The 24840-nt window shown below is 38.3% G+C and overlaps 1 protein-coding gene and 1 long non-coding RNA gene across 3 annotated transcripts; one reads left to right on the top strand and one right to left on the bottom strand.

The window, feature by feature from the left end:
* The first annotated feature begins 177 nt into the window (after nucleotides 1-177).
* Nucleotides 178-23421, top strand: pinx1 (PIN2 (TERF1) interacting telomerase inhibitor 1). Of its 2 annotated transcripts, none has more exons than XM_007552940.2 (7): nucleotides 178-250; nucleotides 1137-1246; nucleotides 1550-1642; nucleotides 1874-1955; nucleotides 3086-3175; nucleotides 8566-8648; nucleotides 22353-23421. In XM_007552940.2, the coding sequence occupies exons 2-7, from the start codon at nucleotides 1214-1216 to the stop codon at nucleotides 22965-22967; spliced, it is 996 nt and encodes a 331-aa protein (XP_007553002.1). In that variant the 5' UTR covers nucleotides 178-250; nucleotides 1137-1213; the 3' UTR covers nucleotides 22968-23421. The 2 variants fall into 2 exon arrangements, with proteins under 2 accessions (XP_007553002.1, XP_007553001.1); XM_007552939.2 differs by lacking the exon at nucleotides 178-250 and adding an exon at nucleotides 307-392.
* LOC107836359 (uncharacterized) lies at nucleotides 18981-22346 on the bottom strand. The gene is made up of 2 exons (XR_001662244.1): nucleotides 19359-22346; nucleotides 18981-19282 (listed from the first exon to the last, which is right to left on the bottom strand). It is a non-coding gene; the product is annotated as an uncharacterized LOC107836359 (long non-coding RNA).
* Nucleotides 23422-24840: the final 1419 nt, after the last annotated feature.

Raw genomic sequence — 24840 nt, 5'->3', positions numbered from 1 at the left:
AGTGTAAATAACAGAGTAGAACAGTTTATCTTCTCTGTTTTATTATTTAGCTGATTTCTTTTGTGAGACCAAGCACAAGTAGGTCTCATGCTGTTATAGCTTCTAGCCTGGAGCGCCCTCTGCTGGTAAATGTTGATACAAATGAAACAGGAAAACAATCAACAGCCTTTTTGAATACTTTGAAAAATGAACTAAGTTGAATAACCTACCGGATTTGATCTCTTGGTTCCCTCATGTATCTTTGAAAAAGGTAATTATTTACCCGTTACATACTTACGGTGTCTTCAGGCACCGTAAGCATGTAACGGGAAAACATTGTCTTCAGGCATATTTCTGGGATCCTTCCTTTGCGTCATCTGGTAAAGGACCCAGGATGTCCATGCTCGCTGAGCGTGCGTATATTTCTCCCAATTTTGATACATTGTTAATTTTTTCTTTGTTTTTATGCTATCCTTTATTCCTTCTATCGCTTCCGAAACCATTTCCACTCTTGTATAAATTGTTGGTCAGAAAATATTCAGTTTTTCTTCGAAAAGTACTCCAGTTAGCATTAGCATTTTACAGTCGGTGATTTAAACACGTGTGTGCTACTGTACTCTGCCTCTCAGTTTAGTAACGTTTCAACAGACTATTTACTCTACTAAGCAACAGTCTGTCTTTTAATATTAAACTATGACAGTCCAGTAAGGTGTTTTGACTGGTGCCTTTAGATCTTATTATCGGCTTGTTGACAAACACCTGTTATTTTTATTAAGCTGTATCGTTGAATAAAATCATTGCCATTATTAGTACAATCCCTGGCTAAAAACATTGAAGCAAAACACACTTACAGGATGTTGAGTCCCACTTAAGACATAAAACTGTTTGATTGGATAGATGGAGATTACATGTAAATCACAAAATGAATGGTTAGTGTTACAGTTTTAAGAAGCACTTCTATAAATGCCACAGGGCATTTGACTCAGTGCAGCTGCGCTCTAACATAATTAAAACGTGATGCTTCACGACAGGGTTAACTTCAGCCTGTGTGCACCACACTGTGCATACACTTATCTGAGGAAGCTTGTTCTCATCTTTCATGCAAGCTCTTGTTGGCGGACTGTTATGTAATCACATTTATGCTGCTCCCTGTTCAGCCCGCAAGAAACAGAAGTGGTCTGTAGACCCTAGGAACAGCGCCTGGAGCAATGATGACAGCAAATTTGGCCAGAAAATGCTGGAGCAAATGGGCTGGTCCAAAGGCAAAGTGAGTGAGGTTTCTTCACATGGAATATGTAAAATAATTAAATGTGGACTTTTGTGTTTGGGATGGGTTTTTGTACAGGAAAATACTTTTATCATAGACCAAAAGTTAAAATACTGTTTATTTCTTGATATAAAGCTCAAAGTCTTGACTTAATTGCAGTTTCAGGTTTATCATAATGAAGTTGTATTGTTGTCTCACAGCTTTCAATATAATAAGTTCTGTGTAATTGTAAAGACATATGCTAAGTTTGTGCAATTAGGAACATTTACTAGTATTTTCTCTTTTTTTTGTCATCCTTCTCAGGGACTGGGGAGGAGTGAGCAGGGATCAACGGATCACATAAAAGTAAAAGTTAAAAACAACAAACATGGGCTCGGAGCAAATGCCAGCCATGAGGTCAGTTCTAGTAGAAATAAAAATGACAAAAATTTGCATGTACTAAGCATTTGTTTTTTTAAATCAGAAAATGTATTAATTCTAGGGCTAGAAAGGACAACAGTTTCTTTTAAATGTAACGTTGCATTATGTCTTGACCCTGCTCAAATAAAAACTATTAATCTTTTCATGTAAGTTCAAAGAAGTATGAAGCTCGAGAATCAATTGATCTGTTCTTCTTTTTTTTCTCAGGATAACTGGATTGCTCACCAGGATGAATTCAATGAGCTTCTGGCTCAGCTGAACGACCACCATGGTCAAAACACAAGTAACGGTAAGTGTGGTTTCAACTTTCTACTGCATTGAGTGGTTTGCAGCTACGTATGCGAGAATGCAACAGGAAATGTTACTCAGATTGAAAGGGGTTTACACTACCGATTTAAAATGTGGCTTCTGTGCAACATATACTATATTGATGTGCTTAGATTTAGCAGATATTGTCAAATGTGCTTTTTTGCATGGCAGTAAATCTGATCAAAATGTTCCTGTTTTAGGGAGGTCGACTAAAACTATTTCTGTTTGGTAAATTCCTGGCTTTTTACTTCTTATCTGATGTCTCAAGTATTTCCATATAACGTTCTTTGCTTTTGAAGTTATCTGTTGTTTAAAGTCCAGCACTTCCTGCTGTCATGAAACCACATGTTAAGTCCCATAAAACGATCATCTTTATCCCCTGAATGCAAAGTTTAATATGGCTTCTGTTGCCTTTGGAGTAATGTCTTCATCCTTGCTGAGTGGCCTTTCAGCCTATGTTAGTACAAGGCTAATTAATGAAACTCTTTCCAGCTTTCAGCCATAATTTTCTCAATGTGTTTTGCTCTTTTTCCTGGCTTTGATGCCCACATTTCACACTGAAACACATTCACATTCATTCAGAATCCTTTCTGAATGGCATGGTGGCTTGATATTTCCAAGGTTTTTATGCTCAAATATAGTTGCCAGCATCTGGAACGTTTACTCACTCAAGGCTAAATCATCACCCAGGCTTTCAGAAATTGTTTAAAGGCAAGATAATATTTCTTTGTGTAAACATCTGAATGTGAAGAAATAAAAAATAAATAAATAAATAAATAAACACATAATTCTGGTGCTCAGCAAATTAAAATAATTTTGGTAATCCTATTTAACTTAATTTAATCTGATTTACTGTCATACACTAGGGTATAATTTAAGTTGTGCATACAGGACCTTAGATGCATCTTTAGTAGCTTTTTAAACAGCAGAGGGTGCTACACAGCAACATTTTATAAAGTTCAAGGATTTATGTCCTCACTCATCATGTTTCCAACATTAGTAGCACTATGCTAGAAATCAGACAGATATAAAATAACTTCTCACTTGTTGATTTATTCATTTTGTAGTGGGTTGATTTGCATAACATAGTTTTTGTTTTGATATCTGTAGAAGTTCCTCCAGATGAGATGAAGAGCTTCAGTCTGGAAGAAAAATCAAAGACTTCTAAAAAGAGGGTTCATTACACAAAATTCACAAAAGGTGAGTATCTTCCTTTTAACCAGCTGTGTTTTTCCAACTTTAAACAGTTTTAACTCGTCTTAACCAATCTGTATCTGAAAGCCACACTCTGACATTCCTTCTTACATATTTAAAGCAAGACTTCATACCAGTAGCTGATTCGGAATGGTGCTGCTGCTTTCATGGTTTTTTGCCAGAGCCCCCCTGCAGTGTACACTTGACCTCTTATTAAAACTTATGCTGTCGTCTCAGACCACAGACGCTGATCAGAGTCCGGTCGGTATCTGCTGGGTCAGTTGACCCAGTGAGTGCTTTGGGAGGTTATTTATAGGCCTTCCCACTCCTTTCATTACCCTTTACACGTCAGGAAGTTAAGATTTGCTGGTCAAGGTCGGTACACTGATAGACTCGCAGAACGATGTGTGTTCAGAACCACTTGAAGGTAAAGCAGAAAACTATCAGATTAAGCTGCATAGTATCATGATTACATGATTGATTAGTAGAATTTGCATGGTAAATAATGACCTAGAGTCCATCATACACTTTACACTTTGAATGGGGGCATTTAGAGTTACATCAACGATCTGCCATCCTAAAACGAAAAAATATAACAATTTTTATTTTTTTTTGTCTTTGGACTTACTTACTTGCACTACTTAAAATGTTTTTAATCGTGTACTATATATAATAGTGAGTCACTGAGTTCAAATCTGCCTCATCAGATCTGAACACTTGACAAAACAAACATCTCAGCTTTTGCTTCACCTGGAAGAACCTTTAATATTTTACGTCATTCCAAAGCAACTTCCTGTTTCCTGTTTGGAGCATCTGGTATCTGCATTTACTCCCCCCCAGCAGAAACAGCACTCCTCTGACCCATTAGATGACCCTGCCTGATAGGACCTGGCCTCTGTCTCTCCCCCACTCTCAGCTTGTTTTTATGTTGCGAGTGTGAAGCAAGTCAGAAAAAGGTGCACACTTGAGCATGACGATCTGACTGTTTTAATGTGCTTGTTTCTTTAATTTCTTCCAACATTTATATTCTGCTGCCATTTTTTAATTGCCAAGTTTTAGCCAGGTTAAGCTCATTCTGACTCACAATTGTATCATTACCTAATGTGACTTGGGGTGAGTATGTTTCTGTTTGCCAACTCCAGGTGCATTCATGGCAGCGTCTAACTAATATTTCTAATTATCATTCATGAAGCATAATGCATACATTGTTCTGCTTCTGCATGTCCACTCACTATTCATTTTTGGATAATTGCTTTCAGGGCCAACTGAGATGATTGGAAAATGTTATTCCAACAAATTTAAAGACTTGGCCTGTCGCACCTTATATTACATAATTGCTCGATCATTTTTATGTGAACTAAGCAGATTCATGTTACATGATTTCAGTAGTTTTTATTCACCTCTTTAAAAATATTAGGGACACTTACAACTTAAGGCCTGTTGTTTGATATGTTTTTTAGCTGCGTTAAAAAAATGCTGTGTGATGGTCACTAATAGTTCACACAATAGAGAACTTGTGTTTAGATGTGAAATTATTTAGTTGAACAGTCAACTTTCACAGTTCATTTTTTTATCTTGGGTTTAAGCCAGACAAGGATAAAAATACAAACTTTGAATGTAAATTATAAAATGTATTAAAATGTACAGGTGCACAATACATTGAAATACAATTATAACAGTTCTAGTACAGTTGCAATATTTGGTTGGCTAGTATATTCAATGTTCCCAGAATAGTTTGCTTATTCATCTTTGAATGGTATTCCAACCAGATTTATGACTACAGTTGTATGAATCAAGCACCAGGCATGTAGATTATTTTACAGACATTTGTAAATAATGGGTTGCGGTCAGGATCTCAGTAATGACCTGGATTGTATAATAGGATGCAACCTGTGCATTAATACCAGTAGTGCAATTTTTTGCCATTTAAAATTTCATTTTGCACTTGTAGTTCCATTTTTTTTAAAGTGGCAGCAAATGACAATGTCAACAAATTGGCCACAAAACGACGGGCCAGGTTACAAAAGAGGGGAATAGAAGTTGCTGCTTGCACAGACCTGACCTCAGCCTGATGAAACAAGTTTTCAAGAGTGCAGCCTTTTAGCCAGGCTCTCTAGCCTGGGCTCACACAAGAAATACTGGCCAAATATCTCCTTAAACAAATTCCTAAAACTTATGGAAAGCTTTCCCAGAATAATTGAAGTTGCTATAACTTCAAAGATGGCTGATATCAGACCATAGACCACATGGATCAAGATTTGGATGTCACTCAAATTCACATATGTATGAAAGCAGGCGAGTAAGTAAAGCATGTATCTTAGGTTTCCTGCCTTATTAGCCAAGTGTCCACATCCAACACAAACTTTCGTGACTAAGATACTGAAGCTCTCAGAGAGGTAGAGCAGGTATTGTTGTGATGGCAATTAACGAGGAAAGTGTTGAGCAGAAATTGAGGGGCAAATTTTTCTTTTGTGTTCACCATTAGAGATTTGTATTTAAGTAGCCTGTTTTATGTAGAAAAACTAACAAATGAACTGAAGTTGGGTAGTGCTCACAAGGAAATGTGAAAGGGGGATTGATCCCTGGTTTTCCATCTTTGCAAGGGCTGTAGCGCTGACTCCTTTGTGCCATCAAATAATTTCTCATGCATGCTTGATCATTTTTATGTGAACTAAGCAGATTCTAAGAGATTGGATCACCTCATGCATGAGGTGATCCAATCTCCTTTTTTTTTCAAGCAATGTTTTTGTCGTTTGGAGAAGTACTTTTGTTCTTTTTTTAGTGATGACTCTAAGGAACAGATTAGGAGTTACTGCATGCAGGAATGTTTACACTGCCAATCAGCCATTTAAGGCGTCGACAGATTTGGCACCAGTCTTAATAATTTAACTGTCATTTACAATGTGACGCTGTCCATTGTCAGAAAGGGCTGAATTCTTTCCAAGCAACAAGAAAGTCTCAAAGATTAGATTGGAAATTTGAGCGCTTACTTCTTAGACCATATGTGTTGTCAATAAGAGGTCATATTTGTGTTCCCCTAGGTATCAGCCACAGTAAAAAAAAAAAAATATAGTAATAATTTTCTCCCTAAGTGGAGGTGGACTGCCACTATAGTTGCCAGTAGCAATTTGTAATCACCTAAAGAGAGCTGCAGGGTAACATGTAATCCGCCACGCCTCTTTGCATGCTTCTACAGACCTCTCCAACGCCAACTCCCCTTTCTGTGAGGTTGTTGCCAAGCAAAGGCTTGCTAATAGATTTACTGTTGTTAAGCTTGTTATATGAGTGGCTGGTAAGGTCAGGTAATACTCTGATAGTTTTTGATTGTAAAAGAGGTCAGCCAGTTTAGTAGATGATGCTATAAATTCATGTTGCATCATGACTTGTTAGTTTATAACTTTCAGTTAAAATGTTGTAGCTCAAGTAGCAGTAGGCTTCCTTCCTCTCCCTCTCAGTTCAGGCCCTCTGTTTACTGTCCTGCTTATTTTTTCTATTGATATCTCGTTTATGGTGGTTCGCTCTTTGCCAACTCTGAGGATTGATGGCCTTTGTTTGCGGGGAAAGGCACCGAAATCTCCACTGCTTTGGTCCAGGCTCCACAGCATAAACCAGTAACCCAGTTTTAATTGCTGCCTCCATCTATCACTTGTCAGGACAGCCAGGGTGGTTGATGCAGAATTTAACTACTGTTCTTTATCCCCCCTCTCTGTGTGGTGGCTTCATTGCTGCTTTTGGGTTTTTAAAGAGTATCCTATTTTGTTGTTTTTAACAGATCTTGACTATTTAAAAATCACACAAAAAATGTATTGTTTTTTTATTATTGTAGAGATACTTGGCAATAAATATTATGCTTTTTAAAAGTCTGTTTATTTCCATTTAAATTACGCCACATTGCAAGGAAAATGAATTTGTGGGTTGAACAGTGTGTTAAGTTTAGTATGTGGGTTGCCCCCATGAAAAACGTGCCAAGTTTCTTTCTTTCTTTTTTTTTTTTTTGCAAATAACAAACATCATCTTCCCGACTGGAAAAACAGGGTTTTGCCATCATCGTTGGTAGTGCAGAGATTTCAAGATGACATTCAGCAGCTAGTGTCCAACCCACATCTCCACTCTTTGGAAACAGACCAAGATGTCAATGCAAATAAATACAGAGTTTGAAAGTAGAGAGACTGAAACTGCCAGCAATCCTGACCTCAACCCCACTGAATTGGCTGGGTTGAAAAGATCCTGAGGAATAGGATGCCATCCCACAGCATTGTGTAACCAAGTTGGTTACCAGGAGGTGCTAGGCTGTTGTGGTTGTATGGGGTACTACTAAGGTCCCTGTTTATTACATAAATGAATTGTTAATTGCCAATAAGTCTTGGTTCTTCAAACTTTAATAATCCAAGCTAATAAACACGACCACATTACAAACAGTTGCTGACTAAGCTGTTGGCAGGAAAGACTGGATAGTTTATTGTGGCCAGATAGTCAACTCTGTTGATGCATTTTCCTTACAGATGTGAGATCATTTGCAAAGAAATAAACTTCCTTCGCAACAAGAAGCATGCTTGCAACAGAGAAATAGGTTAAAACCAAGTTCTTTATAAGTTTAGTACAACAAAACTAAGAGCTGTTTCAGAAAATGGGACTATGTTTACTTTAGTCTTGGCACTCAGTAATTTGATGTCAGATTTGCATTTCAGTTAGTGCATTGTAAATCTTGTTTGACCAGTTATTTGATCTGATGATTTCTGCCATTTTAAACAACTCTTTGCCCGTTCACCTGAAAACCAGGAAATGTATACGTGTGCTCCCTTTTCCAAGCAGTGAGAAAATCAGATCCAGTACAATTTTTACGTCTGACCCAAGTCCAGTAGGTGACAAACACCAAATGACCTCCATCCCATTTGTTTTAGTTTTCAGCATACTTTCTTGGTTTTTACCTCTTAAGTGTGCCCTGTGCTGTGACTTTCAAAGTCAAAAGCAGGGGAGATAGGGTCTTAAAAGCAATAAATAACCAAATGTTATCAGAGTCCCGCTGAAGGAAGAGGATGCAGCTGTTTGAACAGGACCCAGGATCGAGACAGACGACTGCATGCTTCAGGAGCCTTTGAGGCCCAGTCTTGAGAACGGGAATCCGGAGACTTGGCGGACCTTGTCGTCAGTTTATTTTTCTTTGCTGTTTTATCCCTGCTGCATAATTGGACCTTGCACAACTCCTCTTTTCTTTACCCAGCTACCACATCTTAAGCACACACACACACACACACACACACACACACACACACACAAAGTGTGTCAGATGTTCTTTAGTCTTTTCAATCTGTTGGTTTGTTTTTGATATATCAAATGAAATTTGCTAATAAATGCTGATGTTGAGTCCAACGTTTTACTTTCTTGTTTTACTTTAGGCAAGGACTTATCTTCCCGTAGTGAAACAGACCTTAACTGCATCTTTGGGAAGAGGACCAAGTCTGCCAAAGACCAAGAACAGGTAAGCTATTGAACTTTGTTGTGTGAGTAAGTAGAAAAACTTTTATTTTTTGGCTGAACTCAGGATTTCTTGCTTCAAATATCATTGAGCATTTCTCAAAGTCTTCTCAGTTAATATTCCTAATTAGTTAGTTTGCTTATGCTGGAAAAAAAAAAAAAAACCTGTCATCTGAACAGAGCAGGCTGATCCATGATCTTTCTAAGCCTAATCAAAGTCAGGACTCAGGAGGAAGACAGCATACCTCTAGCCAGGTGGCTCAGGCTTATCAGTCTCAGTAATTGCTGGTGACCATCAGTTGTGATGTCCTCAACATTTACTCTGGTACAGTGTGATCCCTGAGGTTTTGCAGGTCCCAGCTCCCGACCTGCCTCTGGCTGAAGATTAGCCATGTCGCAGCGAACAGCTTTAACGCTGCCAAAGGGCCACTGATGGTGGCAAGAGCACTTAAATCCAGTTAAGAGATTTTCACTCTTACCTCTTCGTCCCCTCCTTCACACTCCCCCCCTTTTCTACTTCTGTCTCAGACCATCACATCAGGTGGTTCTGCCTGCCAGAAGGGTTTATTAAAGTAAAAACCCAAATTGTGTTGAGGTTTGCAAAAATCTAAAGTGATGATGCTTACAAAAAGTTCTTTTTTTGCTCTTGCCATCAGTGGTTGGCCCCTTCAGAGGTCACTTTGCCATTTGACGCTAAGGTAATAGTCTAATGGTTTTGAAACTTACAAGGTCAGGCGGGTCCAGCTTTCAGTTTATTTACCTTTGTAAATAAAAACAAAAAAATGCATGAGATCTTCCTGTAGATAACTTGTAGGAGTTATGATACATTTTAGGCTTATATTTGCTTTCATAAATTCACATTACCTAATTTACAGATGGACCATGATACATTAGGTTTCTAAAAAGTTAATGTATTGGTAAAAGGTAATAAAAGGTAAAACCTGTAGGTTCATTTACACACACATATTTTACGTGTTTCTCCTAGCTTTTATGATTATTTAGTCGCTAAAGATAACCCAGATTTTTGATTTTCTAAAAAGTAGATTACATGGGAACAATAGACAATTATTTTCAATATAGACGTCTTTTTATATACTAGCCTACAACGTCCTGTCATGTATGGATTCCACACCCTAAACCAGCAACACAGTTTTAATTGCTTCCTCCATCTATCACTTGTCAGGACAGCCACAGTTTTTGATGCAGACTTTAACTACAATTCTTCTTCCCCCCTCTCTGTGTGGAGAGAAGCAATTATTCCATTACGGAAACTGCTAAAACCTGCATTTATTATATTTAAAATATTAACTATTTTTTTTTAATTATTCTTACTCATGTTACTAAGAGCTATTGTGGGTAAATTACCAATATCTGTGTCTTTGGATGGAATAGTTTTTAAAACAGCTTTATAATGAGAACACACACAAGATAAAACTTTACTTTGCAGCCAGAGGAATTAAAACTAACAATTATTGCGCCACTTTTACATTTGTATTTTATGGTGAAATAAGCATTTTCATCCATTGTGTTGTAATGAATTAATGTATTTTCATGTCACAAACCAGTTTTGCTTCCCCAAGTTTAATCGACCCAGTACAGAAAGCCAGTCAGACGGTGAAATACCTACCTTTTGGACAGCAATACACAAAAAAAAAACCTTTTAATGGATTCCTTTGTTTATTTCAAGCACTGGGCTTGAAGAAATTGGCATCTTGAAAATCCATAAATTGTACACAAAAACCCTTCCTCTATTCCCCTGCAGGTGCTCTGCCATAACATTACAATAGGAGATGCTCCCTGGCTGATTAACATTGGAAATGCAAGCAATACACACCATCATTTTTTCCCTAATCGTTTGGTTATGGGTTCTTATTTTTCAGCCAGGTGGGACACCATTGACCACATTGAAAGCACCAGCAACAATTACAATGGTTTCCCACGAGCCCTGTGTTAAAGCCCAGCAACATCTGAGGTTGCAGGGAATAAATAAGAACTGTGATTGACCAATCAGGATCTAGGCGTTTTGCCTGATATCCTATGAATCTGTCTGTGACACTGGAATGAACCTTTGTCTCACACTCGTCTTAAATCAGACATTTGACATGTTACGCAGTGTATATTGAATAATTTCACTGCTCCAAAACTTTATACCGATACAGATATGGGAGTTTTGGTGTGTTTGATTACAGTATTACACAAATGTCCATCTTGATGAAGCTCGTCTGAAGCTTCATGGACTTCTCCAGGCTTGCCCTTTTCCCCCTCATGAATCTTCCACCTCTTCAACCACCACCCACGGCTGTCTCTCCAGCATCCCTTCCACCAGTCCCCCCCACAGCGGGTGTTTTCCTTCCTCCACAGTGATGTTTCCTGCTCGTCCCTTATCACTGTGCGCAACGCTCCACGAAACAGACAAGTGCACGCACACACTCGACACGCAGGTTTCTGTTCATCAAAGGCAACACTGGATATGAGAGCATGCAAACATTTTTTGTGTAGCTGCTGTCGCTTAACAATTATGGCATTACACCACACCTGAATTACTATCTGAAATTAATAATTAACCTTTGAGCCATTCAACTAAATACACTTTGACTGGTTGATGCTTTAACCCTGACACCAAATATGTGAGGGGTAAAGTTGTGGAGCTATGTCTCAAACTTTGAACATCTTTTTGGAACACAGTCTGAACAGTTATCCAAAAATAGTGTGGCACAACCACTGACCTACCAAGAATCCTAAACAGACACTAATCAGGGAAACCCATGATAACTCTAGAAGATCTGCAAATCTTTTAAGAGTACAGTGATAGAGTGAAGGAAAGAAAACATGTTTTTAGAGTATATATATATATACTCCAGTTAATTATTTATTTACAAAATTAGCTGACAGTTATTTAATTATTAATATGATTAATTGTTTCAGCCCTATTATGGTCAAATGAGTCTATGTCAAATGTACTGGCAGAGGTGCAATTTAATGTTTTGGATTCAAGCATGTTTGCTTGAATCTCGGTCAAGATTTCAAAGAAGAGCTGAAAATATATTTTCATACAATCTCCCTGAGTTTGAAATATAAGTCTGTAGTTTACAAAGCTGTTGGAGACATACTCCAAAAGACCAAAAGGTGATTTTTATTATTTAAAAACATTTCATTTATCGTCTTCCTTTCACTTCAGAATATTACATCAATTAGGTTGATCACAAAAATCCAATGATATGCATTGGAATTTGCGGTTATGATCTAATCTGAAACGAAATGTAAAATAAAAAAAAGGAAAGGGGGGGGGGGTACTTTTGCATTCCACTGCAAAATGGATGAGTTACTTTCCCAAAAAAATTTGATTTTAAGTATGTTTATCATACTTATTTATTGTAGACATTCAGCTTTGTTTTACTGGGGGAAAGCTATTTGCCATATACAAGTGACTAACTTAGCAAGATAAATCACAGGCCACCGTTTCACCCACAGCTTCTCTTTTTATTGTCTAGCCACCTAAAAATGTAAGGTTGCAGTCATTACTTACGATGTGGGTTGGGGTATAGCACCTGTCCATCTACCTGGCTCTCTGTTATCCATCATCTATCCTATACACACGAACCTCTTCCGTCTCCTGCCTCCTCTTAAGCTCCTCAACACAATTACTCACCACATGACAAATGACAGGCTCTCACTGCCGAGATATCAAAAAGCCCCGGCCATTTTTAAATGCAGGGACATTGGCACCCCCGTGCTCCCCGCGCTTATCGGCGGGCGAGCAGTGCCCCTGGCTGTCCTGCTCTCCTCCTTCCCCCTTTCTCCACCACCCCTGCTCTTCGTGCCCTCCTCAGGGGGTTTAGTTAAGGGAGCCACATGGAGGGCCAGCCCAGCTTGATTTATCTCCCTCGCCCCTCTGCCCAGCCACTCAGGCAGTCCGAAAGAGCCGACGAGGCTCCAACGGGCCTGGGCTCGAAAGCCCGGCATTAGCTGAAATAAACCATTCTGCCGCCCAGTGAAAAATGTCCTCTGATTGGCTAATTAATCAGTCAAAGGGGAGCGACGCGGCTTGTGGCTTGAGGGACCCAAGCGGGCGACCGCAGAGGGCCCGCTGATAAATAGACTCCCCGCCGATTCATACATCAACAAAAGTTAGTCATTTTTTATAGGCGCCAGCTCAGATGAAAGGTGGAAACAAGCTGGAGTTTTATTTTTTTTCACCTACATTTCATTCTTTTTGTTTTTTTTTTTTTGTTTTGTTTTTTTGCAAGGAAGAGTCAAAAAATAAAAGCTTATAGGCTTTTCATTCAAATGACCTACTTTTGTAATTGTGGTTTTAATTTAATATTTAAAAGAAAATGAAGAAAATCTTTATTTTCCACTTTTCAAATAACTCCAATTGTCCACTTGTCTTAATTAACCATCATTCATTTTTATTTTAATTTGATTTCAGTAAGGGCACATCCACAGTTTTAGCCTTTTGTCGGTTGCTTATTCTGTTTGACTTCAGCAAAACGTTAGAGGTGCTCCAACATTCACCCATTTATTATTTCTCTACTCCCTTGGTGTCAGAAAAGAAAAATGGTTCAGCTTAAATTGGTACCAGCCTTGTTTTGACGTTTGAACCTCCAGTCAGACGGTGGGTATGCTGCGCCCTGCTCTTGGGTCAGTGTGACCCCTGCGGCCTCTCCCACTCCCACTCTTGCTCAGGCACAAAGAACGGGGGGATCAGGCCTCATCGGGTGGCACCTGTTGCAAGCGTTGGCTGCCCACGCGTCGTCCACATGAAGGATAGCCCGTCGGCATGGGCTCCCCCGATACCGCCGTGTTAAGGAATATGGAGCAGGGGCGACACGGGTTGAGCATTTGGCAGACGCATCACAGAAGGCGCCAGGGAGCCGATGGGCGGAGTAAAGCTGTGGAAGTTTGCTGACAGTGCAGAAGCAAAATCTAATTTTTGCTACATAAATTGTCTCCAACCATACCACAGGTGACAAAGGTGGCAATTGAGGAAGTGTTTTTGATAATTAAATGTCAGAATGTCAAGAAAGTGTCATTTATTTTTAAGATCAGTCTAAGAAATTTGTGTCTAATTGTCAAGTTTGTAACTTGACAATTAGACAATTAGTTTATAATATTTCTTATTTATTCCAGACTGTATCCAAAAGTAATAACAATCAAGAACAATGAACACATGATGAAAACACACCCAAGACTCCAGGATAAGTCAGTCATGCACAGTCTGAAAGATGTTGTTGGCTGAAGCATTAGCTTATAAATTTCAAACCTTCTCCAAGTCATCTGCATATCTTATAGTAACAGGGAAATATTCATAATTAGGCCCTTTGAAAAATAATGTCACCATCTAAACTGGTGTTATCCAATCTGTGCCACACTTATCCAATGTGTGAGGCACTCATCATGAGTGATGAGCCCCATATCAAGTTTGTTCCCTACCAAAATTCAGCAAAGGTGTTCAAAACGGATGGTCACATCTTTTAGGCTGACATTTTAGCTGATAGTCTCAACACTAAGTATTAATATTTAATTGCATTCTAATTTAAATTTATGCCAACCCTTCATTCTCCTAACAAATGAATGTTTGGGGCAGTCAATTATTAAATTTGGCGGCGTTTTTTTTTCTCCTAAGAAAAATTACATATATCTTATTATTTTTGATGAAAATAAATTATTTTCCAGACTTTGATAATGGAAAACAATAGATCTTAACATTTTTTGCCTTTCTTTTAAGGAGGCAGAACTGTTGAGACTTTTTTTTAAATTATACTACTTTGTTCATTCCATTAAGAAAATATTTCTAGATATGAAGAAAGAAGAAAGGCTAATTTTATCCCTTTAGACAACAATGCTGATCTGATGAAAGGGCCCGACGGTGTAAACGTGCGTCGCTGCAGCGTGGTGGTTGCTATTTGAATGCGCTCATACAGGGAGCTGCACTTACTTAGTTCACAGATAGCATCTAATTGCCGCGACCAAAAGCGATCCCAGTCTTGATCGTGTTTGTTGACAGACCCTTTTACTTTTACCGCTGAAAATACCAAGACCTGCCAAGAAAAACCCCTCCTCCTGTAAAATAAGCGCAGCACACAGTTGCCATTTACCTCCGTGGCAGTTCTGTGGGCTGCTCCCTGCTGGCAGTGCCAGCTCGCTGACACTTAGAAATTAGTGCTGGACTGAAACAAATAAACAAACAAACAAACAAAAAAAAAGAGGTGTCTGTCTCATAGTTACAAGCCTATGCCACAATATGAGAACTGGATAATTACCTCCTAGTGAAGCTAACCGCCCAGACATTTCAGACCCTCTCGGCTGTTTACAGTCAGACCACCATTTAATCACTGACTCCAAAATCTAATGAATCACAGCTGAGAGAAATAATCACAGCCTCTTCCCTCCCTGGGGTCGGAGTGAGGAACCCTGGTGTTCATGAAGGCCCATTGTCAGCGAGTGTTTGCAGTGTTGAACAAGCTGCATGCATAATGTTGTCTTCATTTGTTATTTATGATTAACGTTCCCTCAGTGGGAACAAAATGCAATTTTTCAACCCGTATTTATGTTTAAACTCCACACAGTGTCTGCTTTTAGCAAAGTTTATGATGTGCGGTATATGATGGGCTTATATGCTTCATTTGTTTCCTTTAAATTTGCGATTGGTAAACCTAATTTACAAAGAAAGGAGAAAAAAGATTGGAATTAGTTTAAAGGTGTAGACTTGCATGTTGAACTGAGGCATTCACTTATTTGGATTAAGGCTTCCACCTGTTTTTCTGTCCACCCACGTCATGCCGATGAACGATGGGCTGCCGGACTTGTGCGCTCATCAGGGAGAGACAGCTGGCTAATCAGGCCCTGATCCATAGACCTCGAGTATCACCAAATTTATTATTGTGGCAGGACAATGAGGGCAACTCTCATGCAATTACCCACCCAGCCAATATCGGTGAGAAATTATTGAAAAAATATAGCAAGCAATGCAAAGAGGCAGTTTTTCAGGAGATAAAAGGCCATGTGCTGGACAATCAAAGTCTAATTAACAAGATTAAAAAGGTGAGTTGTTGAAATGGTTTTTGGTTAAATTTACGTGTTTCAGATTGGAGGAACTTTAATACAAGTAAACTCTCGAATCTTGTGTTACAGTACAAAATAACACAAGTAAATGCAAGCTGCTACTTTTTAGGGAGTCAACTATTAATCTTTCTCTCCACATGTTTCATATTTTACTTGCTGTTGAATTAGACTGGAGCTAACTATTCTGCCTTACATCTCATTCAATTGTTGAATTTGTTTGTAGACATTAATTCAACGTTTTGGCCTACTAAAAGTATTTAGTTAGGCTTACACAAATGGAAAGAATCGAGATGAGAACTAATGAATGCAAAAGGTTTGCATCCTGTAAGTTACATTTCATTTGGTTTCTTTCATTGGATATATCTTTTTGATGTAGATCAAGACACTACAGATCTTAGCCTTAGTTTTTATTAAAAGCATTGATGCTTCTTTATATGTAAAGAACTTAAATTGCCTTGCTGCTGAAATGTGCCATACAAATAAACTTGCCTTACCTGCATACAATAAGCTTGAACGTATTGGCAGGCACCACCTGTATCTTACAACATTAGCCACCAATCAGGCGAAGCTGGGTTGTTGCTTGGGACAGAGTTTTTGTTCCACTTCTTATGCTGCTGATGTATGTGTTGCCTTTGATTTATTTATTTATTTATTTTTGTAACATCTTTTCAAAAATATGCTTAATTGCCTTTTTTTTTCTTAAATGTTCAGCTTTTTGAACTGGAACATGTTTTTCCCATGTGCAAAATAAACATAGTAATTTTTATCTTAGAAATGTATGAAATGTGTCTTTTTGGTTTAAGGCATAGACATATTGCTAAAAACTGACATTGCAATTTTTTCCTAACCCCGTGATGCATAAGAACAATACAGGGAATTTTGACAGATGACTTGTATATCAGTATAAGTTATGGCGATTAATTGTTGACAATTAACCACGACTTATCTGACCTCTTTTTTTTTTTTCCCTGAATGTCACAAATATGGTTTTTGTTTGTATTTGGAAGTTATTATTAGTGCTGCACCACAGAAACTCTTATGACTACCAGTTGCCATATATGCCTACGTTACTCTTTCTCATCTGTCTTTCTGTTACTCTGTGATCTTCAGCATTTTGAACATCATTGGCATCCAGTGTGAGAATGCACTGCTGTGAGGCTGTCCAGCTGACTAAATATTACATTGGCACAAAAAAAGCAGGTTCATGACACTGAAATAGATTATCGCTATGTTGTGATATGAACACAGCACAAGCTGATTTTGATTTATATTGTTCAAAATCAGTCCTATTCTTTATTAGAGGCTTCATGTTTGGAACAAAAAGATTTTTTTTCAAAAGCCCTACTTCTACCTTTAGAACTTGTGTGAAACTGGCAATGCAAAACAGTTTGGATTTAGTAAAACCACTGAAGAACAAGCATTTTACCTCAATGTAAAAGCAATGGAAGTTTACCCACAAATATTTAATTTAGGATCATTGATCTATTTCACTACCAATTAAGCTCTTTTGGTAAAAACTGTATTAAGTCTAAAATACTTAAAAAATGTTAATACCCGTCTTCATTTCAAAGCATTCTTGCTCAGCTTTTTATTTTAAATATGTCAGGTGATATTATGCATCTTTACTCGGTTACATTGCACTCTTTTTGCTGTAATAACGTTGAAATCAATGGCATACAAGGTAACAGATCTTGTATTGTAAAAACAAAAAAAAATGCTGGCTTAGATTTTTGCACTCTTTAGCCCACAATCAGCGAAAAGTAGGATTGCTTCCTTTGCAAAAAAAAAAAAAAAAACCCAGGTTATTAGAAATAAATTTAATAATATTGTAGGATTTTTTATTTATTTATTTATTCTAGGACTCACTGGAAAGAAAAGTTTCTCATGCACTAAAGTGAACCTTCTTCATTTTTCCTGGCTTGATTGACTTCCCCTCTGAATATATTGGCCATTCTATTTTGGCACCTTGGCACATTCTTTGCCATTGGCTTTCCATTGGTTACATTAGCGGGGAAGAGATTGAACTGGAGTGTCTTGAAGGAGGCGTCCTGTTGAATGTCTTCCCAACCTCTCCTTTTCTTCGGGACCCTCTGTGGACCCCTCCCTGTGTTCCCTGCCCAGCCCTATCCCCCGCCAGGGGAGTGAGTGGATCAGGAAGGGCCCGATAGCCAGCCAGACCGCTCCTCTGCTGAAGGAGCCTTATCTCAGAGCTGCACACAGTGCATTGAGCGCATCCTTTTCCTGGGGTTCTGCGTCTGGGTGGAGAGAAGTAGATGGTGTGGGAGGAGAAGTACACACGGCTTGATAAGAGGTGTGTTCTCCAACCCTCTGCTACTCAACTCTGCCATTTTTGCCATTCTTCCTAAATTTAGCAAGAAGCTGGACAGACTTTTGCAAAGTTAATAAAATATAAGACATTTAAAATTGTGTATTTTCACAAAACAATACAGAACATGAAGAAAACCTCTATTCTCATAATGCATTCACAAGTGCTTTTTTTCTGCAACAGCTTAGTCAAATTAGCTTGTATGCTTAAAGTTGTCAGCTTCATTTTTTTTAACCTTAGAAGATGAAGATAGAATCAAAGTTCCAGATCAAAATATCAATTCACAGCAACCCATGGATAATTTCTCTCCATTTGTTTTTTTGTTTTTTGTTTTTTTTTGCTTGAAATGACTAGACAGTAACCATTGCTGTGTTTTTTATGTTATAAATGTTTTAATATTTTTTAAAAGATCAAAAACATGTTTTCAATATTTATTTATCTACTATGTTTAACCCACTTGGAATTGATGAAGTTATCAGGTTTTTATGTTATTTTTTGACTTAAACATTCAGTTGAATTAAAATATACAGTTTGTCATTCATTTCATTGAGTTTATGTCTATAAACATTTTTAATGCCCATAGGTTCAAAACCCAGTCTTTTGGTTGTAGGTATGAAAAGTGTTGACATCTTGAATACATTTTCTCTAGATGTATAAACTCCAGCAATTCTTACCTTTAGCCATGATGATATGCATTTTTACTCTCTTATGTCATGTTTTCTGTCACCCCAAATGCTCTGCTTCAGCTGGAGAATAATCTGCAGAGTCAAATATGCATAATTTAGTTAGGTATTACATTAAGTATTAACATATTTCACATAAACCATGACAAAATTTTATTCAAATAATTTTATGCAGTTTTCTTTTTATTTAAAAAAGTATAAGACTTTGTGCATTTCTTCTCCGTTATTCATCAGATTTCAGATTAATATGCTGCTTTTTCCCCCCACATCTGTTAATGTAACTGCAACTTTGAAAGGATGTGCATAGGTCAGTACGGCTGTCCAAATTTGATTTGTCTACTAAAGTCAGTACTTGGATTAGTAACAAGTAGTGGGTCAGGAACGTGGAAAAAATACATATAGAATCTGTATGTGTGTGACTTCCCTGTTTAATTCCCCTTAAATGGTGCCACAGTTGTTAGGAAAATACATTGTGGGTTGAGTTGACTAGATTGGTTGCGTTGCGCCTCTAAAGACCTTGCTAAATCATTTCTGCCAATACCAAAAAACTTTGGTGATGAAAAACTACACTTGTCATCACTGGAGGCAGTTTTATGGGATTCTGCAGCCAATGGGAATCCTATGTCTTTGGTGACAGAACGCTGACCTTTCAAGATGTCAACACTTGCTCCCCACAGGAAGGGGTTTATCAGAGACTACCTCCACAATTTGGCAATTGAGAGGATGGAGTGATCTGCTTGCAGTCCTTACCTAAGACTCATGTGGGATCAGCCTTGGTATGTTGTTCATGCCAAAGTGACCAGCACAACCACGTCAGTGGATTTGTGGTAAATGCTGGTTGAAGAATGGCTTGCAATCCCCAACCAATGTGTGAGGATGAGGAAGAGCTGCCAGGCAGTTCTGGCGGAGTGTGATTTTTCCATGCATCATAGATACAATGAATAAGTTGTTAAATTTCTTTTAAATTCTTCAAACCTCAGTTATGCAATCCATTCAACAGCACTAAACGGGAGTCGATACCTAAACAAGGCATTGGTAGAGAAGTTTTTAATGAGGACAACCCACATACTCACTATTGCTTAAACCACAAATAAATTTGAGAAATGGAAAATATTTTTACTTTCCAGCAGTCTGAGATCTGTTGGCAAGAAGCATTGTTACTACATAGCAGAAGCACATCAAACACCAATTTCCATACTCTTTATGATACTTTTGTTTTAAAAATACAAGCTAGAAACACAAATGAGTCTGGTAATGCTTTCTGTTTGCTGGATACAAGACTATGACATTGCAAAGGATTATATGACTAACAAGTTTGAGCGAGACACAACTGAAAATGGAGAAACCCCTCTAACGTTGCTGCCAAGTACTTTCCTATTACCCTATCACCCCCAATAGTTCATGCTAAAAAAAAAAAAATCTCCAGGGCTGCCAGTAATGCTGACTGGATCAGTATGTTTACATCCACTCTGTGTGTGTTTGTCCAGCCTGTGCACAGCACTTCTACCTGCTGTCGTATCAGAGTCTAATGGAATCCCCAGGCAGTGAAGGAAGAACCACGCACCAAGCTCAAGCCACCTTTCCCTGATGATGATGTTTCTCTCAGTCACTCTCCCCTCTTTCTTCCCTTTGCTCATTCAGCCTGTCCCTCTCCTGAGAGTAATTTCACAGGCAGCTCTAAAGTGGCCCCCAGCCATCTTCCCAAATCCCAGTTACATGCTGTTTGGCGCTGTCAGCTCTAAGCCTCATCTTCACTCTCCCAAGCAGAGAGGACGCCATTGTGCAGTAACTGGGAGTATAGATTTTTAGTGGGAAGCTGGAAAGTTTTGTTTAATGGCACCTCACCTGAAGGGCTTTATATTCCCCTTGTTAGAAGTTGTGGTTATATCTGGACAAGGTCCTAGATGGTGGAAAACTTTCTTTAGCTTTCGTGTTGGGTTCACCTACATTGGAAACCACTTTTTTTCTGTTTTTAAGGTCTGCACTCTCACAGAAGTTATTGGGAACTATTAATCTTGTTGATAATTATAAGCTTTCTTGGATTTATTTGAGAAGCATTCTGGACAAATCATTATTTATATCTTCATTACATTACAATTTTTTGATGAAGGGACTTAACAAGAGAGCTTCATGTACATCTCTCAACTTGGCTCTGCATTTGACTGTAGATTTGCATAACTTTAGCCATCATGTCTATCTCTAACTGTAATTGAACATAAAGGCTTTAAAACCAAACAATGATACGTTAGCATACAACTCAGTGTTTTCAGTTAATCTGTGTGGTGTGAAAAATGCCATGCACTTCACCATCTTAGCAGCGGCTGCATTGTTTAGTGCGACTCTCCAGAGGAGCTTCTGTATTCTTCACGACAAATCATTATGCATTGAGTAGACCATTAGGAAAATGAAGACAAATGGGTGATAGGGGCGAGGTGACAAATTGTACATGCTGTGGAGGTAAAATCTGGACCACGTTGTGCCTAACAGTTTTAAAATAGGCCCCGTTTAATGCCGAACCTAAAGGCTGCAGCGAGGATTTATAATCGGACTCAGTTTTCTCCTAAATATAGAACAGAAGATCACTGCATGCTATGTGTGTATAAATTCATAAAAACTAAACAGCTTACAGTATTTTTGCTGTGCTGTTTTATTTTATTTAATTTTTATTTCTTTTTCCATCTGAAATAAATGCAACAATCGTTGATCCCTTTAACACAGACGTTTATGGTCATAAAGTACATAACCATAAATTTGGGGTCACCATTTAGTTTGTCCTGAAACTAAATTTCGACCCCATAACTTTATGCCAATGATTTAGTATGAAGAAGTTAAAAGTTAAAAAAATGGCTAAGAATGGTAAAAACAGATTCAATCATGTAAAACTTCAACAGAGTTCATGCCTCCAGCAAGCAATCCTTTCTCAATAAGAGTCTAGACCTTTTGTATGAACCAAAGCATAGAACAAGGCACTGGTTTTTCCCAGTCTAAGTTGTAAAAAGCCTTTTGCAACTTTATTCAGAGGAACCACACTTTTACACTGAAAAATTCTCTGAATTATTTTATTTTGTTAACTAAGTAACTTCTCTTTTGATGCATGTGCCCTCTTAGGAAAATTAAGTCGAATTTAAAATTCTGAAACATTTCTGTGGAATGAGGGATGACTTTCCTAAGAATGTTCACATGTTGGATTAGGTTGATTGCCAGCCCCGGTTTTCGTCTCTTTTCTTGCTCTGGTGGTAAGCCAACACAAACAGCAGATCTGGTTTCATTTTAATTTGACAGTCACAGTTCAGCTACAACTTGTATCTCTATAACAGCTCCTCACCACTAAATATGGAGCTGTTACAGAGGGACGACAGCTTGGAGCTGACTGCGAACAAACCCAGCTGGATGTCAGGAACGATGAAAAAATAAAAAATGTGACTCTTTTGTTAACTGTGCTTATTTTAAGGTTCTAACACCTATTGTTGCTTCAACATCCTTCTTTGGGTTTGTCTCTCACTTTACATCTTTGGAGTAATCTTAGTATGATGATTGACAATCACTTAAGCTCCTTTGTTCAAAATGGTGTACCAGGTCTGGATGTGCAGATTCTCTAAATAACTCTCTTCTTATTTGTGTCTTTGTGGTGTAGGGGAGGAGCAGGAGCGAGTCTCCAGTCGAATCAGAGGAAAGTGGGACTAAGGCTTCTTCTGAACTTGATACTGAGTCAATAACCAAGACTGTGACAAGTTCTCTGAGCATGCAGGAGTATTTTGCGCAGCGCATGGCACAGTTGAAGAAGCCTCGTGGCTCTGAAGGTTCAGCATCTTCTGTCAAAGCGGAGACTACCGAAACATCAAGCCCCACTGAGGAGCTCAGTCCAGTCCGTAGCAGCAACAATGATGCTGAAAAGCCCAAGAAAAATAAGAACAAAAAGCTAAAAGAGGAGCTAGTGGATGTAGAAGAGAAGTGCAGTGTCCCAATCGTACTAGAAGAAAAAGAAAACGAGGAGAAAGCGTGTTCAAAAAAGAAGAGGAAGACTGCAGAAATCATTGATGAAAATGAAAACTCTAGCTCTGCCTGTGTTGTGGAGATGAACTGTGAAAGACCAAGTCTCTCCAAGAAGAAAAAACCTAAACACATAGAGAAGCAGCTTATAAATGTTAATGAGGGCGAGGAGGCCCACGATGGAGCAAAGGAGTGTGAGGAGGAACTGGTTACTAAAAAATCCAAGAAGAAGAAAAGGAAGAGAGAAAATCAAGACTAGGGTGGAGTTTAGGTTTTGGTTAAATTTGTCCACCTTCCAAAAATGTTTTACTTCACTTGTACACTTGTCCTAATTCCCACCTTTTTAAATATATTTGTGACCAAATGAAATCTCTAGCACATGAACAACAAATGAATTAACTGTTAAGGCACATTAACATGAGATGTTTAGCATCTGGCTTAAATGAGCTCTTCCTGAAACTTGTATCTCCTCATTAAATATGATTCGGGGGGGGGAGAAGCTGTTTTCACATTTATTCTTTTACTATTTGCATGCATTATTATTTATGTACAAAACTCCATATTCTCCATGTCTCGCAGTTTATCACTTGTTTCAAAAACTGAAAGGAAAGTGGTGAGCAATGTGATACATCTGATGCTTTGGCATGATGCGCCTTTTAAAACGAGTCATTCTTTGAAATGTCGAAATTTTTCTAAATAAATATGGTCACACATTTTGACTCTGCTTGTATTTTATGGCCTGAAATTAGATACATTTATGAATAGCATGACTCCTGTAGAAAGAGAAAACAATATCCCATTGTGGAAGTTGAAAGCATAAGTTTATAAACTGTAGGGATCACGTTAAAAAAAATCAATGGAAGTACTCGGGTGTGTATTTTGTCACAGATGATTTGGCTGACGGTCACCATTCACCTTAAAGATGTGACGCAGGATATTCCGGTTGGTTTGACTTCACAAACTCAGACAAACCCGCCTTGTTCCAACTCCTGTGTGGGATGAGGAAAAGAAGATGCCGGTGGTGTCCAGTGTTGCGTGTGAAAACGTTGTAGCATTCCTTGTCCCTATTTTGGGTTCGTCTGTGTTGAAATGATCTGAATGTGTGTTTTGTATTTCCTGGACAAAAGAAAAGGTTGACTAACTTTGTAGGCACGTCGGATGTGCTAATTCTTACTCCGTTCTCTTTCCATTTCCTGCTACAATCAGCTAAATCTTGTTGCACCCTCTAGCTTAGAAGGAAATATGACAAATCTTTACAAAAAATTAGTAGTCAGATATTCCCTGGTTTATGGTTCCTTGCAGAGAATCCCAGTTTTTTTTCTTAATAAAAGTCACAAAAGGATTGTCTACTTGCGTAGTGCTTTCAGCCTTTCTGAACCAATATTTTGTAGAACCAACATTTTGCCATGCTCTGATTACAGCTGCAACTCTGTCTTCATTATACTGTTCACTAATGTTCTTTGACAAACCTCTGAGGCCTTCACAGAACAGTTGAACACACAGACATGGACTGGGCGTTAATTTCAGGACTTCTGAAGCCAGTTGGTCTCGCGAAGTTTGCATAGGAATATCACATTGATGGGGATTAAAAGTAAATGCATTAATTTCCTGTCTTCTGTTTATCTAATACCTTTTTGCACTTGTCTCTTGGTAGAATCTGTCGCTCTTTCTTTCTCCCATGTGTTCAGTTCTGGCTATTATATTAATTTATGTCTTTTTACATCTTTTTCAAAGAAATTACCTACATAGCCTTATATCTCGTCAGTCGTGTTAGACGTTTATTTCAGGTTTTGATGTTGATCCAGAGCCATAAGGCCCAGACTTGAGTTTTGACACCACTTGCATCACATTTCTTCACAAAATGCATTAGTTATGTCCAGGTTTGTAATTTTCGTGATGAGTATCTTTGTTTGAAAGGTAGCAAAGTTGTAACACGCAAAGCACCCATTGTCTTCTTCCATGTTTTACTGTTTTGTTTTTCACACAAGCCTTGGCCAGTAATCTCAGCTTGAAATCTTTACCAGAATGTGTGTTTAACAGTCTCAACCCATTTTCACAAAACCTTCTGACTGACTTCAAGAAGTGTGATACTATGACAAACTATAAACAGGAATCTTTAGAACTGCCTTTAT

The sequence above is a fragment of the Poecilia formosa genome, unplaced genomic scaffold, assembly GCF_000485575.1.
Source record: "Poecilia formosa unplaced genomic scaffold, Poecilia_formosa-5.1.2 Scaffold53, whole genome shotgun sequence".
In the NCBI taxonomy this organism is placed as follows: domain Eukaryota; kingdom Metazoa; phylum Chordata; class Actinopteri; order Cyprinodontiformes; family Poeciliidae; genus Poecilia; species Poecilia formosa.
The sequence above is the reverse complement of the archived record's forward strand: the minus strand, read 5'-3'. Positions and strand labels throughout refer to the sequence as shown.

Excerpts from the sequence above, each read along its gene's own strand:
- pinx1 (XM_007552939.2), top strand. Across the intron at positions 3,176-8,565 it reads TTACACAAAATTCACAAAAG|GCAAGGACTTATCTTCCCGT; the intron begins GTGAGTATCTTC and ends GTTTTACTTTAG. Across the intron at positions 8,649-22,352 it reads CTGCCAAAGACCAAGAACAG|GGGAGGAGCAGGAGCGAGTC; the intron begins GTAAGCTATTGA and ends TTTGTGGTGTAG.